The following is a 16,958-nucleotide window of genomic DNA, read 5'->3' as shown; positions in this document are numbered from 1 at the left end:
AACACCAATGTTTTGTTTTTTTTTACATAGCGGAAATTCAAATTGTTTCCCTGAGGACGTTTGTCAGTTGCCAAATTATTGAAATAAATGACCAAAGTACCAAGTAATACCTGCCATGAGAATAACCGCATTCAACATCATGAAGCGCTATAATTACTATCATATTTTGCTTTCTTGATCCAAAATAAATAAAGTTTTCCAACATTATCCGATAGCTCCGCTACATGGGCAAAGCTGAGACTGTTAAGTGCGTGAAGTGTCCATCATTCCACACTTAATTTTACCGGTTGAATGAGTGCATCATCCGGTAATTATAGTTTTCAGTGTGAATGCACTACTTACACTATGTATACTACAAAATGACATAGAATAGTGCATAAGTATGCGATTTTGGACACTCCTTATATTTATGCTAAACTAAGCTAAGCTAAAAATTCTCCCACCAAATGCATCAAACAGCTGAATGGGTTCAAAAGTGGTTAAACTAAACTGCTTAATTCTAAGGGACTTGTAAAATGAGACATCTTCCAATGAAAGTGGAGTGTTCCTTTAAGGTCATGTTCAAGAATAAAGTTTTAAGACAATGCACATAGTCGTACAGGAATTAGGATACACTTTAGGGATTAAATGATTGGTCAACATGGTCAACAACAATATTTATGGTAGGTTGAGGTTTTTAGACAAGTCTTGGTTGGTCCAAAAGGGGTGTTCAGCTATGTCCCGTTATTAATCTGGAGTCGCCACAGCGAATGAACTGCCAACTAATCCAGTGTTGTGAATTTCTCTGTTCTCACGACATCAAAACTGTTGTAAAATTCTAAGACGAGCCAAAAAACCAGGGAGAACTTTTGGGTATCTTCAAAGCAGAATCCTTTAATAAGAAAAACTCCGCGTCGCTGTGGTAACATCAAAAGAACTCTGGATTAGTACAGCAGACACTCACTTTAAATACATTTTTACAGACATTGATAAATGTAGGTGGGGACAGTCTAAAACAAAGCATGCAAATGAAGTGTTATTGTCGGCAGGGTAAATTGCCTTTCCAGATAAGTTCCCATTCACGATACATTTTAGCATGAAAACAGTGTGCAAATTATGTTCTAGAGACAGAACCCGTCTGATCAGTTAACTGGCATGACCATTTGTTAGACAATAGACACATCTGTGCTGTGAAACTGACAATTTGCATTACTTTGGAGACAGTCCGGGCTCAGAAAACCAAGAGATTTTAAGGTGTCACATCCTAAAAACCAAAGAATATAACTTTTTAGTAATATATAGATTATTGCTAATTTAACAATCATACACACTAATACAAACGGAAAATTTAGCTTACCCAAATCACCTGTACCACATGTCGTTGGACTTGTGGGGGAAACTGGAGCACCCGGAGTGAACCCACGCCAGCACAGGGAGAACATGCAAACTCCACACAGAAATGCCAACTGACCCAGCCGAGGCTCAAACAAACAAACTTCTTGCTGTGAGGCAAACGTGTTAGCCACTGCGCCAGCATGCAGCCCCAAAAGGTGGGTTTTTTAAGGGAAAAAACAATAAATAAAATGGCAGCCTTGTATGTTGATAAAAAAACAGGATGGATTTATAATTTCTTGTTGTTTACACCAAATCCTGACATTACCATCCAAATGTTGCAGCACAAATCAAGACTTATTAGACTTATTAGACTAGGCAACCTTTTCAAGTCTTCAATATTGTCCTATTTTGTGAATTGCACAGCCCGAGTTGTTTATTTTTATCTGACAGGAGTGTCACCGGTGTCTCTTCTTTTTCTGCTTCTGTAGCTCATTTGCATCCAAGTTTGACATTTTGTGTTTACAGAGATGACCTTCTGCAGACCTTGTAGTTTGATTTGTGGAGTTACTGTTGTGTTTTTATCAACTGAATCAGTCTGCTCATGCTCTTCTGACCTCCGGTTTCAACAAGGCATTTTCACCCACACAACTGCTCACTTGTTGTTTCGTCTTTTTTAGACGTGTGATGTTTTCGTTACCCATATGGACTTATAGTGATTAACAGCAACTACTCTAGTGTGTTAAAATGATCTTTCATGGTGGTTCTAGTTGCTATGGTAAAACAGCAACTATATTTACAGTTGATATCAGAAGTTTACACTGTATAAAAAGGCAGATAGCCATTTAAAAAAGTCAGATGTTAATGTGACTAAACTTTTTCTCTTTTAGGTAAGTTAGGATTATCAAATTTGTTTCTGTTATCCTTATAGCAGAATAATGAGAGAGATATCTTTTAAGAAATTGTTATAACTTTTGTTACGAACCCTTTTTTAATCAAATCAAAAAAATTAAGTCATGAAAGGAACGCAACATAAAGAGTACACATGAACTAAGTTGTCTAAATTAATACATTTATTACAACCAAAACAATCCAACAAATCATGTGTCACAACTAAACATTTTAAGAATGAATAAAGAATCAATAACTCACATTCTCCAACAACATACAAAGACTAAACAACTCAACAATTAACAAATTAGAGCTAAGTAAGACTTAAAGAAAAGAAAATAGTAAATTAAAGAAACGAAAAGAAGCTTGATGGCTGGCAGTGAAGTCTCCTCTGTCTCCGCTCAAGGATGGTCCGTATTTATAGCCAATTTCAATAAGCGCAAATCGCCCCAGGTGCGCAAAGGTGGACTCTATAAGAAACAAACAGTGAGTGACATCATGACACACACACAAGCACAGACAGGCTCTAGAGAGAAAGGCAACAGCCGTAACACTTTTCTTGAAAGTCAAGTACATAAAATAACATTATTATGCCTCTGAAAAAGCTCAGATGACGGTGTCAAGGTTGTGGACGTTTCTGATTGGCTAATTGACAACATTTGAGTTATTTGGAGGCACAGCTGTAGAATGGTGTTTAAGGAAAACCTCAAACACACCACTTCCTTGTGTGACAACATGGGAAAATCAACAAGCCAGAATCAACAACAACAAAAAAAAAGCCAAATTACAATTTGCTAAATTAAACTGGGAAAATAATTTTGGAGACATGTCCTGTGGTCGGATGGAACTAAGATTGAACTGTTTGGCCATAATGACCAGTTTTACATTTGGAGGACAAACGGAAAAGCTTACAAGCTTAGGAACACCATGCCAACTGTGAAGTATGGGAGTGGCAGCATTATGTTGTGGGGCTGTTTTGCTGTGCTACTGCCAGGAAATTAAAAATTGGCCACAGATGGGTCTTCCAAACAGACCACGACCCTAAGCATACTGCCAAATTAGTTAAAATGAGCTTTAAGGACAACAGAGTGAATGTTTTGGAGTGGCCATTACAAAGCCCTATTCTTAATCCTATAGAAAATTTGTGGGCAGAGTTGAAAAAGCTTGTGCTAGCAAGACAGCCAACAAATCTGACTCAGTCAAGAGGAATGGGCAAAAATTCTTTCAAACTATTGTGAGCAAAGTTATACAGTTTAAAAGCAAAGCTAAACAAATACCAAGGAAATGTATGTAAACTTTTGACTGTCTAGAAATTAATAAAAAATTCTCAAAAAAAAAAAAAATCGTATTTTTCTGGCATTTAGCAAATGTAAATCATTTAGGTAATCCTATCGGAACTAAAATAGTAAACGCTTAGCATGATTTCATATTAGACATTTAAAGAAAAATGGTTATGTTCCTTTTTTAGAGTGTATGCAAACTTCTGGTTTTAACTGTATATGATCAAGTCGCCCAATAGTGTAGTAATCTACAGCTATGGTGTACATTATGTCAGTGTTTCCCAACCCTGTTCCTGGAGGCACACCAGCAGAACATATTTTAAATGTCTCTCTTATCTGAACTATTCTTTTCTAGTTTTCGAGTCTCTTCTAATGTTTCGATGATTTGATTTAGGTGTGTTTGAACAGGAAGAGGTTGAAAGTGTGGACTGTTTGTTGTGCCTTCAGGAACAGGGTTGGGAAGCAATGTATTATACTACACCACACCACATTTTACAGTAGGAGAAAATATAATAAAATATTTAATGCATGAATTTGTCAATGAATGCTATAGTATTGTGTAGCATTCATTAACAAAGAGTTGTAAATTCTATAATTTATAAAATATTTAATATATCACATATAAACATAATTTACTATAGCATGGTTCAAAAACGCTAGTATTTACTTTAATTTATTTATTTATTTATTCTTAGAATACTCTTAGAAATGATTGTATGTGAAAATCCTGGCAGATCAGCAGTTTCTGAAATACTCAAACCACACCGTCTGGAACCAACATGCATTTAAAGTCACTTCAGTCAACTTCTTCCCAGTTTTAATGCTTGGTTTGATCTTCAGCAGATGCTCTTGACCCTGCCTACATAGCTATGTTGTTGCCATGTGATTGGCTGACTAGATGTTTGTGTTAATGAGCAGTGGAACAGGTGTACCTAATAAAGTGGCCAATGTATTCACATGCTACATTAGTTTAAAGTAGTGCAAAGACAGTTTTTGTAAAGCATGACAGTTAATTTAATGACAAAATAAGAATGGATAACAATATGATCCATTATTAGTTATCCAGCAGCACGAATCAGGATCAGGTAGGCTAAAATGCCCGTAGTGTATAAGGGTGTATGGATGTTTCCCAGTGAAGGGTTGCAGCTGGAAGAGCATCTGCTACATAAAACATATGCTGGGTAAGTTGGCGGTTCATTCCGCTGTGGAAACCCCAGATGAATAAAGGGACTAAGCCGAAAAGAAAATGAATGAATGATAATAATTATCCGATAATAATTCAGGACAAAAAGATGACACTTTCCATTGCACATACAGTTTGTCTATCAAATGAGTATACAATGAAGGCAGTGCATTTGGCTGTATATACTGCAAAAAAAAAGTGACTTTACTATAAAAAGTAAATAAATCTGTTGTTGCCTAAATATTAATATGGAAATTGGCAACTTGCATTTGCTGTTTTAAAGTAGATTGTTATAGAAAGACATTTTAATACATTAATTAACTGGACAAACATTAGGACCTGTCAAATATTTGACGTTAGTTGTTTCTGAAGTAAAACACTGCATGTTATCCTTGTGTATACAGTGGATTTTGGAATTAGAACAACTAGTAAACCCTTTATTCAGAAATTATACAATTCATCGCTTAAAGGGGACCTATTAATCCCCATTTTACAAGTAAAAAACATACCGAATGTCCCCAGAGCGTGTATGTGAAGTCTCCGCACAAAATACCCCACAAAAAAGTTTTATAACTCTTTGAAACTGCCCTGATCCTATCTTTTTAATAAAGAGCAGAACTACAAGTGTCTATGTGTCAGCATAGTGACAGATTCAAAAACAAGAGTACCGTTCTATGCTAATGAGGGGTGAAAAAAGGGTAAAACACAGTTCGAAACCAGCTCGGCAACCACAGCAACATGTGGTTTAGATGCATTGGGTAGGCTAAATTATCTGTAGTGTATGTGTGTTAATGAGTGTGTATGGTTGTTTCTCAGTGATGGGTTGCAGTTAGAAGGGCATCTGCCAGATTAATAAAGGGAATAAGCCGAAAATGAATGAATGAATGAAATTCAGAAAACGTCTTCATTGGTATAAGAAGACATGCGATGCACAAACAAACACAAATAGAAAATGCCCTGCAGAGGAGGGATGGCGTCTGCTGACATAAAGACATAATATACTTTTATTTGACTTGCTGTTGACTGAGTTTAGACAATGACTATAGCCACTTTGGTTTAAAATAAGTTGGTGCAGATGTAACCCCGCCGGTCCTACGCCACCCAACCCGCTTCGAGCTGGTATCAAACAGGCGACTTTCCGCATGGGAGTCGGTTGCTCTACCAAGGAGGCTTAAGACCATGGCATCTAGCTTCTGTCACTACAGCACCTTTAGGGGTAAGAGGAGTGAGGTTTACCTGCACAGCACTTACTAGCTGGCCTCCGTTACACTCACCCCCCTAAACCTCACTCCCATCTGGGTCATGGCACCCCGCCGGTCCTACGCTACACAACCTCCTCATAGCTGGTTTTGAACCTGTTACCTTCCGCATGGGAGTCGGTTGCTCTAACAAGGAGGCTAAAGAACATCACCTCTAGCATCTGTCGCTAGAGCATCTTTAGCGGTCAGAGGAGTGAGGTCTACCTGCACAGCACTTACTTGCTGGCCTCCGTTACACAGATACATTAAACTCTTCTGCTTTTGAACAGACTGACTGAATACACAAGTTTCATTTCCTGTGTCATGTGGATCTCACACTCTTTAAACTTCTTCACAAGCGGAATAAAAGAAATTGGGGGAAAAAAATGAACAGGGGGGTTAATAATTCTGACTTTAACTGCACATTGTGCACATTTTGATATAATGCATCAACACAATTTCACCAAATGATTGAATACCACTACTTGGAAAGAATTTATAATCACACTTTATTTTAAGGCATTAAGCATTAACTACGACTTTTTCTTTAATACACTTCAAGTTTGTTCCTTATTGATAGATATTAAGGTAGCTTATTGGGTTAGGTTTTGTAAATTTTAAAATTACACTGCATGTTTTTTGCTGTAAAAATAATTCAATACAATTACTTTTTATTAAGCTTCCAATTGGTATAATGTCTTGTGCCTGAATACTTAAATCTTTCTCAGGCCTTAAAACGTTAAAATTTCACACCATTGTGTGTAAACTCTGCAATAATTCCACAATTCTTGTGTTTTGAACTGTGACTCTTTCTCAGATATAATCCCAACTCAACATTGCATATCTATGAATGGATATATGGATGCACACATTGCGTTATTGATGGTGTAGCGATATATTGTGCAGCCCTAAAACCCATCGTCGTTTTCTCTCCCGCTACTATTTGAAATTACAGTTGAACACAAAATAAGATGTTTTGAAGAAAAACAACAGTATTTATGTGCTCGGCAGTATAAAGAAACTCTTAAATAAGGGTTTGGATCTACTTGAGGGAGAGTAAATAAAGAATAAATTAAATAAATTCATCTTGGGGTGAACTATCCTATTAACATCTGCACTTTAGGATTTCAATTAAACAGACAGTACGGTTAGCAACTTATCCAGCATATGTTTTACGCAGCGGATGCCCCTCCAGCTGCAACCGAACCATACACACTCATTTAGTACGGATAATTTAGCTTACTCAATTCACCTGTACCGCATGTCTTTGGACTTGTGTGGGAAACCGGAGCACCAGGAGGAAACCCACACTAACATGGTGAGAATATGCAAACTCCACACAGAAATGCCAACTGACAAAGCCGAGGCTCGAACCAGTGACCTTCTTGCTGTGATGTGACAGCACTACCTACTGCACCACTGCGTCGTTCCCAAAATGTATAAGTAGGTTTAATTAGTCAGTTTGTCACCCTGTGATGAGTTTGCACCCCTAAGTCTTCTCTGCCTAATAAAACAATCTAAATTGGAGAAACCAAACGTACCAATAATGTGAATAATGGGAATAATTAATTATTAATAATTAATATCAATAATAAATATAAATATAAAATATAAATATAAAATAATTAATAATTAATGCTCTTTTTTGAGGGGACTATCCGTTTGCTTTGTTGCTTGAAGAGTGAAAGGAACGTCAGTGGAATTGAAAAAAGTTCAATTCAGCGGAACATGCAGATCCCAATAATACAGTAAAGATCAGCAGATTAGGAGTGTTTAGCATTGGGCTAGCATTATCCATTTATCTTGTGCCGTTGACTGTGTATTGCCGTGACACAGATTCTTCATCCCTTACACACCCCCCTCAGCCTTCATTCAGTAACAGGGACCTGCAGAGATGTGCTGGATTCGTTAGATATCGGTAGATCCAGATATCACAAAATCGTTCTCCCTGCATCTGAATATGGATATAGATGTAGAAGACTACGTGTGTCCGTAGATTTATCTTTCTCAGAGTTTAGCCGAGAGGTGGCTGAATAGAGCTGTCAGAGTGAAAAACAAGCTCCACACGCTCGGTTATAATAAAGATACATGCTGTGTGTGTATGTGTGTGTTTGCTGGGCAAGGACACTCAATCCCCCTCCTGCTGACGCAGATGAGAAACACACTCGGTGTAAATCCACCTTCTCATATCTCTGAAGAAAAAAAAAATCACACCCACACACAAGCAGATTTTAGTTGTGATCTTTTTTTTTTTCTTAATCTCCTTCATGTTGAACAGGAATTGGGAAAACATGGTTTGATTTGTTTTTAGCTCATCGTAAAAAGCATAATGTCATCGTTTACTGAAATAAGTATCACAATGAAGTCAGCTGATGGTTATTGATTAAAAGCAAAACATGATTTTCTAAAAAAAAAAAAAAAACATTACCTAGCAGATTTTAGCTTTAGTTCAATGTTATATGACAATTCAGACAAAATAAACAAATCAAACATATATATTTCTGGGATTTTAGGTCACCTTTTAAAATGTTACCTTCACCCTTTTCTAGAAGAGGGTGGCCCAAACTCAGTCCTGGAGGGCTGCAAAATTTAGTTCCAACCACAATCAGACACACCTGGGCTAGCTAGTCAAGCCCTTAAGCTGCGGTCACACTGCGCTTTTCTCCCTATACCGGAAACGCAAGGCCATGCATCAAGTTTCGCAGTTTGCTGCATTGGAAAGTTTAAGCTTGGTGAACATTGACCTGCGAAATCGCATCACGTGACTGCATGAGACCAATCGAGAATCAAAACATGACATTTTTGGAAATTCTGTAGTACAGCGCTGTGAAAAGGGGCGAATTAAACAAGATAATTAGACATGTAAAAAAGCAAGCGATTGCTCCATATTTTAAATTTCTGTCCAGAGAGGTCATGTTTTGATTCTTTATTGGTCTTACGCACTCAAGTGATGCGATTTTACCAAGTTCGAACTTTACAATGCATTGAACTGCAAAACTTGACGCATGACCTTGGACCAATCACTCGCTTTTTTAAATGTTTAATTATAAAGATAATGTTTTATCTCTTCTCTTTTCGCAGCGCCGTACGACAGAGTTTTGCATGCACAAACTCTAGTGTGACCGCAACTTGAGGCATTCTAGAAACATCCATGTAGGTTTGTTGAGGCAAGTTGGAGATTCTTGGTAAATTGTCCATATAGTGCATGTAATAATAATAATTCCTGACATTTATATAGTGCTTTTCTGGGCACTCAAGGCGCTTTACTTAATGGGGGAAATCTTCTCATCCACCACCAGTGTGCAGCATCCACCTGGATGACGTGACGGCAGCCATTTTGGCCAGACCACACACCAGCTGATTAGTGGAGAGGAGACAGAGATGAAGCCAATTGGAATATGGGGATGGCTAGGCCATGATAAACAGAGGCCAGTGGGCAGATTTGGCCAGGATGCCGGGGTTAAACCCCTACTCTTTTTCGAAGGACATCCTTGGATTTTTAACAACCATAGAGAGTCGGGACCTCGATTTAATGTCTCATTTGAAGTACAGCGCTCACTGAGCTGTATAGCGTTCCTGTCACTATACAGGGGCATTGGGACCCACACAGACCGCAGGTTGGGCGCTCCTGCTGGCCTCACTAACACCACTTCCAGCAGCAACCTAGCTTTCCCTTGTGGTCTCCCATCCAGGTACTGACCGGGCGCAGCCCTGCTTAGCTTCAGTGGGCGACCATGCGAGAGTTGCAGAGAGCTAGCTGCCAGCATGTGTGTAATTGATTGTGTATGGATGTTTCCCAGAGATGGGTTTTAGTTGGAAGGGCATCCGCTGCGTAAAACAAATGCTGGATAAGTTGGCGGTTCATTCTGCTGTGGCGACCCCAAATAAAAAAAAAGGACTAAGCTAAAAAGAAAAAAGAAATATAAATATCTATGAATGTAATTAATATATAATACTGATTGTGGAGTAATGTAAACAGATGTAAACAATTTATAGTAGTAGTTTAAAATTGAGCTTATTATGCAAAATGTGCCTAGTGCAAACAACAGTATAATGGTCGGAGCAGATTGAGTGCAATTGTATGCATTAATAGTGCAAACTGGGATGAAGAATATTGTGTGTTACTGAGCAGAAAATGAAACTGTTTATGTCCACTGGCTCTCCGTTTAAAAATCTGATAGCTGATGGGGAAAAAAAAGAGTTTTTGAGTCTGGCCGTCCTGCATCTCACACTCCTATCCCTCCGCCCTGAGGGTAGGAGTGGGATTATTCTATGTTGTGGGTGCGTGGGGTGTTTCAGGATAAGGGCAGCTCTCTTGTAGACTCTGTGATGGTAGATAGTCTGCAGAGAAAGGCAGTGGGGTCCTGATGATCTTCTCTACAGTCCTCCCCACTCTATGCAGACGTTTGTGGTCTTTACAGTAGCGTTGTCATACCACACAGTAATACAGCTGGTCAGGATGCTCTTAACCACATAGCTGTAGATGACAGATCAAGTTCCCTCAGCTTCATTAAGAAGTACAGCCGCTGTTGTGCTTTCTTAACCAGCTGGGTGGTGTTCAGGTGAGGTCCTCACTGATTTGGACCCCAACCTATTTAAAACTGCTCACTCTTTCCACTTCAAGTTCACGGATAATCAGTGGCTGATGAGTTCCCCTCTCCTTCCTCATGTCCACTATCATCTCCTTAGTCTTGTCCGTGTTGAAGGTGAGGTTGTTATGCTCAAACCATGTCAATAGACTGGCCACCTCCCTCCTGTGCTGCTTCATTTCCCCCTGTGATACATCCAGTGATACGTTGTTCTTGTGGGATGCAACACAGTCATGTGTGAACAGGGCCGGAGTGGGACTTCTTTTCAGTGCTGGAGGTTCAAGCCTTAGACCGGCCCACCTCAGTTCAAGACTGATTGTATTAAAATAACATTATTACCAATGCAGTTTCTAATGACACGATCACGTCTTTTTCAAGAAAACAGCTGCTTTAGAAGTTTAAATGTTCAACAACCCAAATGAAAAAATAAAAATAAATTAAATTAGATAGGTAAGGATCGAACTCGGGTCCTGCGATATGGTAATGCAAGATGCTGACCACAGGACCACAATAGCGTTAAAGGAAGAGATTGTCTATTGATGCCTTAATCTTTTTCTCCCCTCTCTAGATTTCTGATCAATTTATGTCAGATTTATTAATGTAGTGAATCATCTGATTTTCATTGAGCAGGTGTAATATTCATTAATATTAATTATTCGAATTCTTATATTCACTTAATATTCACCCGCTGTTTGGGGTCGAATAATAGTAACGTCATCATTAACCTGCAGTCGGCTTTTTGCTCACGGAACTGCCAGAAAATAAATAAAAAGCGCGGAGCTGCGGCAAAATAATGAATAAAAAGATTGAGACTATATGGTCAAATAAATAAATAAATGAAAAAAGTGCGACTGCTGAGAGTGCAAGCAGCTAGGGACACAGGCCCTCGCGGCCAAAAAACGGAGCGGCCCACTGGGAATTCTCCCGGTCCTCCCGATTAGCCAATCCGTGTGTGAATAAAGTAAAGAGGATGCGGCTCAAAACACACCCTTGTGGGGTGCAGATGTTGGGGTGGATGGTGCTTGAGCTTTTATTTCCAATCCTGACAACCAGTGAGGAAATCTAGAAATCGAGCCAGACAGAGTGTGGAGTGTAATCCGAGTTTAGACAGCTTGAGAGTGAGTTTTTGAGACATAATCGTGTTGAAAGAGGAACTGTAATTGATAAAGAGCATGTAGGCCAATAATTCTGACTTCAACTGTAGATGTCCTTATCTTCTCTGTCCTTATCAAGGTGGGAGAGGGACTTATAAAGTGCAGCAGCGATAGCATCTGAGGTGGACCAATTGGTCCGGTATACATACTGCAGGGTGTGTGGTATACTGCTTTGAATGAGGGGTAGCACAACTCTTTCAAAACATTTGGCAATAATTGGAGTGAGTGCTATTAGCCGGTAATCATTTAGTCATTTTGAAGCAAGTAGGAGCATTGAATAAGAGAGAGGTTAAAATGGAGTTGCAACTCTGTAGCACAAGCCTTGAGGGCTAATAAGACCATGAATAGTTGGCATTTCTATGTGGAGTTTGCATGTTCTCACCGTGTGTGCATGGGTTTCCTCCAGGTGCTTTGGTTTTCCCCACAAGTCCAAAGACATGTGGTTTAGGTGAATTGGATAAGCTAAATTGTCCGTAGTGTATGTGTGTGAATAAGAGTGTATAGATGTTTCCCAGTAATGGGTTGCAACTGGAAGGGCACCCGCTACGTAAAGCATGTGCTGGATAAGTTGGCGGTTCATTCTGCTGTGGCGACCACAGATTAATAAAGGGACTAAGCTGAAAAGTAAATGAATGAATGAATGAATGAATGAATGAATGAATGAATGAATGAATGAATGAATGAGTTTTTATATGTGACTCTGGATCCTTGAAATTGAGATTTACACATTGTCTGCAAAATAAACAAGCTTTCTATTTATTTATGTATTTGTTATGATAGGACAATATTCGGCTGAGATACAACTATAGTTTAGAAAATCGTCTTTGAAAGCATCCAAACTGTGTTCTTAGCAATGCAAATGACTGATAAAACATATGCTTTGATATATCTACTGTAGGAAATTCCCTAAATATCATTATGGAACATGATTTTTACTCAATTTACTAGTGGTTTTTGTCAGTAATAAAATAAGTAAATAAATAAAAATGGGCTAAAAAATGTTTTTGGCATAAAAATGTACATTTAAAAATATGTATATACTAAAATTGACTTATACTATTTACAAAAATGTGTGCAACACAAGACTTGTGTGGTCCAGGGTCAAAATTAGTTGTGCGGCCAGAATAATTTTAGAATACTGTAGAAAATAGATTGAATAGATAGATTTTAGAATACTTCTAGATATTAGAATATTCTAGATTTAGAATAGAATAATAGAAAAGATTCCTATACCTAGTATTTTTTCTGATTAATTATTATTTTTCTGGATTGTGGATATTAAAGATGACCATGTAATCTTAGAATTTAGCGATAGTAATATTCTGTAGTATTTTTCTTCAACATATTTAAGCTCATCTGCTTAACTAACAGCACCAGTGACACAAATGGTTAAATTCCAGCATCAGCTTCATGAATAACCTCACCTTAAAGTCTATTTAGAAACATCAAAACCAGCAGCACATTGTTGAATCTCTTTTGAATTGTGATAGAGGGGGACAGAGGGGTCCGTCCTACACTGTTAGTGATTAATGATGTGGTGGCAGGCAGGCAGTCATGTTTGTCTCTCTCTCTCCAGTACTCTGAAGAGTAAGGAACTCTCTCCTGTGATTGGCCACAAGGCTGTGCAGGCGTCAGGATCAACAGTGCCCCCTGTCGGCGGCCAGCAGAGCAACAGCCAGTCTCCACACTCGGCCGAGCACAGCCCACACACCTTACGCAAAGGTTCGTCCCACCACACACTGTTGAATACCTTTGTAAACCTGCTATAACATACATCTCAGGTGATCAGACTGATAGGAAACATGCTGGTAAAACCATAGTACCCAAAATAGGCACCTGCCTAAAAATGTACCTTGAAATATCAGTTTTACATTTTGATAACTAATAAAGGTTAGTTCACGGTAAAAAGAAAAACATAGTACAAATATCAGAAAATACTAATGGATGGATGGATGGATGGATGGATGGATGGATGGATGGATGGATGGATGGATGGATAGATAGATAGATAGATAGATAGATAGATAGATAGATAGATAGATAGATAGATAGATAGATAGATAGATAGATAGATAGATAGATAGATAGATAGATAGATAGATAGATAGACAGACAGAAAAATAGATAGATAGATAGATAGATAGATAGATAGATAGATAGATAGATAGATAGATAGATAGATAGATAGATAGATAGATAGATAGATAGATAGATAGATAGATAGATAGATAGATAGATAGATAGAAAAATAGATAGATAGAAAAATAGATAGATAGATAGATAGATAGATAGATAGATAGATAGATAGATAGATAGATAGATAGATAGATAGATAGATAGATAGATAGATAGATAGAAAAATAGATAGATAGATAGATAGATAGATAGATAGATAGATAGATAGATAGATAGATAGATAGATAGATAGATAGATAGATAGATAGATAGATAGATAGATAGAAAAATAGATAGATAGATAGATAGATAGATAGATAGATAGATAGATAGATAGATAGATAGATAGATAGATAGATAGATAGATAGATAGATAGATAGAAAGAAAAATAGATAGATAGATAGATAGATAGATAGATAGATAGATAGATAGATATATAGATAGATAGATAGATAGATAGATAGATAGATAGATAGATAGATAGATAGATAGATAGATAGATAGATAGATAGATAGAAAAATAGATAGATAGATAGATAGATAGATAGATAGATAGATAGATAGATAGATAGATAGATAGATAGATAGATAGATAGATAGATAGATAGATAGATAGATAGATAGATAGATAGATAGATAGATAGATAGATAGATAGATAGATAGATAGATAAGGTAAACAGAAATCAAGACTTGTATGACTTAATAGGGTTAGTTTACCCAAAAATTAACATTGTGTCATTAATCAACCACCCTCATGTCGTTCCAAGCCCCTGAGAGATTCATTCATTTTCTGAACATATTTGAAGAGGTTTTATATTAAATCCGAGTGCTCTCTCATCTTCCATAGATAGCAATGGTCCAGACTTGTTCAGAAAGCTACCAAAAACATCTACAGAACAGACCACGTGCCTTCAATTATTCACCTGGAATACTAACTATAAGAATACTTTACTTTTTTTTTTTTTTTTTTTAACTCAGTGTCAGTATATTGCTCACACTGTGTCGTGACATACTGTGACCGGGGCTTGACAGTATTTTTTTGGTTACCAGCCACTGTGGCTAGTATTTTTTATTTATTTTTTTACGTTACTAGCCACATGACATTTTCACTAACCACATTTTTGTTGTTAGGAATATATTTTATATGCATAAATTTGACCTTGGCATCCTGAAATTACTTGATTTAAATTATGTGCTATGTCCACATGCCATTTTTATGTTTTAATTGTGATCATTGCTCATCTTGCAATTAGTTTTATTTCACATGACTTTTTAGGGCTCAACACTATAGGATTTACCAATTTTCACTGTGGCCACACCAAACTAATTATTTCCTTGCCAAAAATGTAAAATAATGTGCAAACATCAGCAAAATATACATTTTTATTCAATAAAAAAATCTCATGTATCTAAAACTATTAACTCTTGTCTGTCCTGGCTCAAGTTCCCATGATCACCAGTTAACTGTAAATAAATGGAGTTAATCTCATATTAAAGCAATGTTATTGTAAACCATATTAATAAAAATAACTGTAAGCAAAAGAACACGTGCACACATGGTTAACATTACGCCCATTAATAATCTGTTAAAACAATGGTTAAGTGAAAGTTGGCAACTGACTGTGGCGTTTTCAGGCACAGTTGCTTTACGCAAGGAAATGGGACACGGGAGCTTTTAAGCACGCGCCCACATCACATCAGCTGTGCGCGTGACACACAAAAGCCCTCGTCAGTGAGTGAAGATAACCTGTGTCTGAATCAGTTGCAAAACTCGAGAGCCTGCAAATGTAAATGTGAGAACTTGTGATAATAATATTTGTTGAATTGTACACACACAGCTCTGATGTGAACAGCTGAACCTCTCAATTTGCACACAGAGACAATAATCCAAACACCTGTGCTTTGAATTCGAAGTTGCAGATCAAAAGTTGTGTGTTTGTAAAATGTCATTTACAAATAGAAAATAGACACGTCACGTGTGTATGGCAAATTTGATTGCATTTTTTGCTGTACAACCACAAGTCGGCACTCACAACCTCTCAGATTTGCCAGTTAAACTGCAAATCTCTTGCGCTCTGATTTGTGCTACACATTTCGCACGATTCCTGTAGCAGAACTCTATGCCTAGCCGAAGAGCTCATAATTACACGATTGATCAATCACATTTATAAACAAAACGCTGCATTAAACTGCGCTAATATCTTTTCAAAGACCACTAATCACGCCGTTCTGATTGCAAACGCCTCAAAAAACGTCTGTAAACCTTTAACAATTCAGTTTTTAACGCCCTTTTAGTGTTAGTAAAAAGAGCGCTATGCTAATTTCTGTGCAGCACAAACTCATAAAACTTACACCAACATCAGCAGATTCTGCCTCAGAGAAAACATAATTATTCTGACCTGAGCTGCATATCCACCATCTCATCATACAAGTTGACATTAAAGTCATCTGTTGCAGAACTTATTTAACTTTCAGTTATTTTGGAGCATGCATGCACAGATAATGAATGCATATTCACACATTAACACATTTGAACACAGTTTAACACAGTTGAAGTCAGAATTATTAGCCCCCCTTTGAATTTTTTTCTTTTTTTTTTTAAATATTTCCCAAATGATGTTTAACAGCAGGGAAATTTCACAGTATGTCTGATAATATATATATATTTTTTTTTTCTGGAAAAAGTCTTATTTGCTTTATTTTGGCTAGAAAAAAAGTAGTTTTTAAATTTAAAAGCCATTTTAAAATTATTAGCCCCTTTAAGCTATATTTTTTTTCGATAGTCTACAGATGAAACCATCACCTGCTCAGTAAACCTAATTAATCTAGTTACGCCTTTAAATATCTTTTTTTAACTGTATAGAAGTCAATGAAAAACAATTAGAATAAAATATAATTTACCGTGATCATGGCAATTATAATATAAATCGGTTATTAAAGATGAGTTATGAAAACTATTATGTTTAGGAATGTGTTAAAAAAATCTGCTCTCGGAAATAAAATGGAAATGGAAAAACGGAAATAAATAAACAGGGAGCCTAATAATTTAGGGGGGCTAATAATTCTGTCTTCAACCGTACATCTGTGTATATATGTCAGTAACATTTCTCTGTGCCCATGTCAAAGCACAGTTGT

The 16,958-nt window shown here is 37.2% G+C and overlaps 1 protein-coding gene across 22 annotated transcripts in view; it reads left to right on the top strand.

The window, feature by feature from the left end:
* arhgap44a (Rho GTPase activating protein 44a) overlaps positions 1-16,958 on the top strand; it is a 157,016-nt gene that overhangs the window by 127,510 nt on the left and 12,548 nt on the right. For all 22 annotated transcript variants that reach the window (XR_012401206.1, XM_073944974.1, XM_073944973.1 and 19 more), the window contains one exon: positions 13,223-13,368. Coding sequence is in view for 21 of the 22 variants with exons in the window: in XM_073944974.1 (XP_073801075.1) it covers positions 13,223-13,368 (146 nt within the window). In the remaining variant the exon portion in view is untranslated. The remainder of the gene's footprint in view (positions 1-13,222; positions 13,369-16,958) is intronic.

The sequence above is a fragment of the Danio rerio genome, chromosome 3 (assembly GCF_049306965.1).
Source record: "Danio rerio strain Tuebingen ecotype United States chromosome 3, GRCz12tu, whole genome shotgun sequence".
In the NCBI taxonomy this organism is placed as follows: domain Eukaryota; kingdom Metazoa; phylum Chordata; class Actinopteri; order Cypriniformes; family Danionidae; genus Danio; species Danio rerio.
Note: the sequence above shows the minus strand (reverse complement) of the source record. Positions and strands in the feature narration are given on the sequence as shown.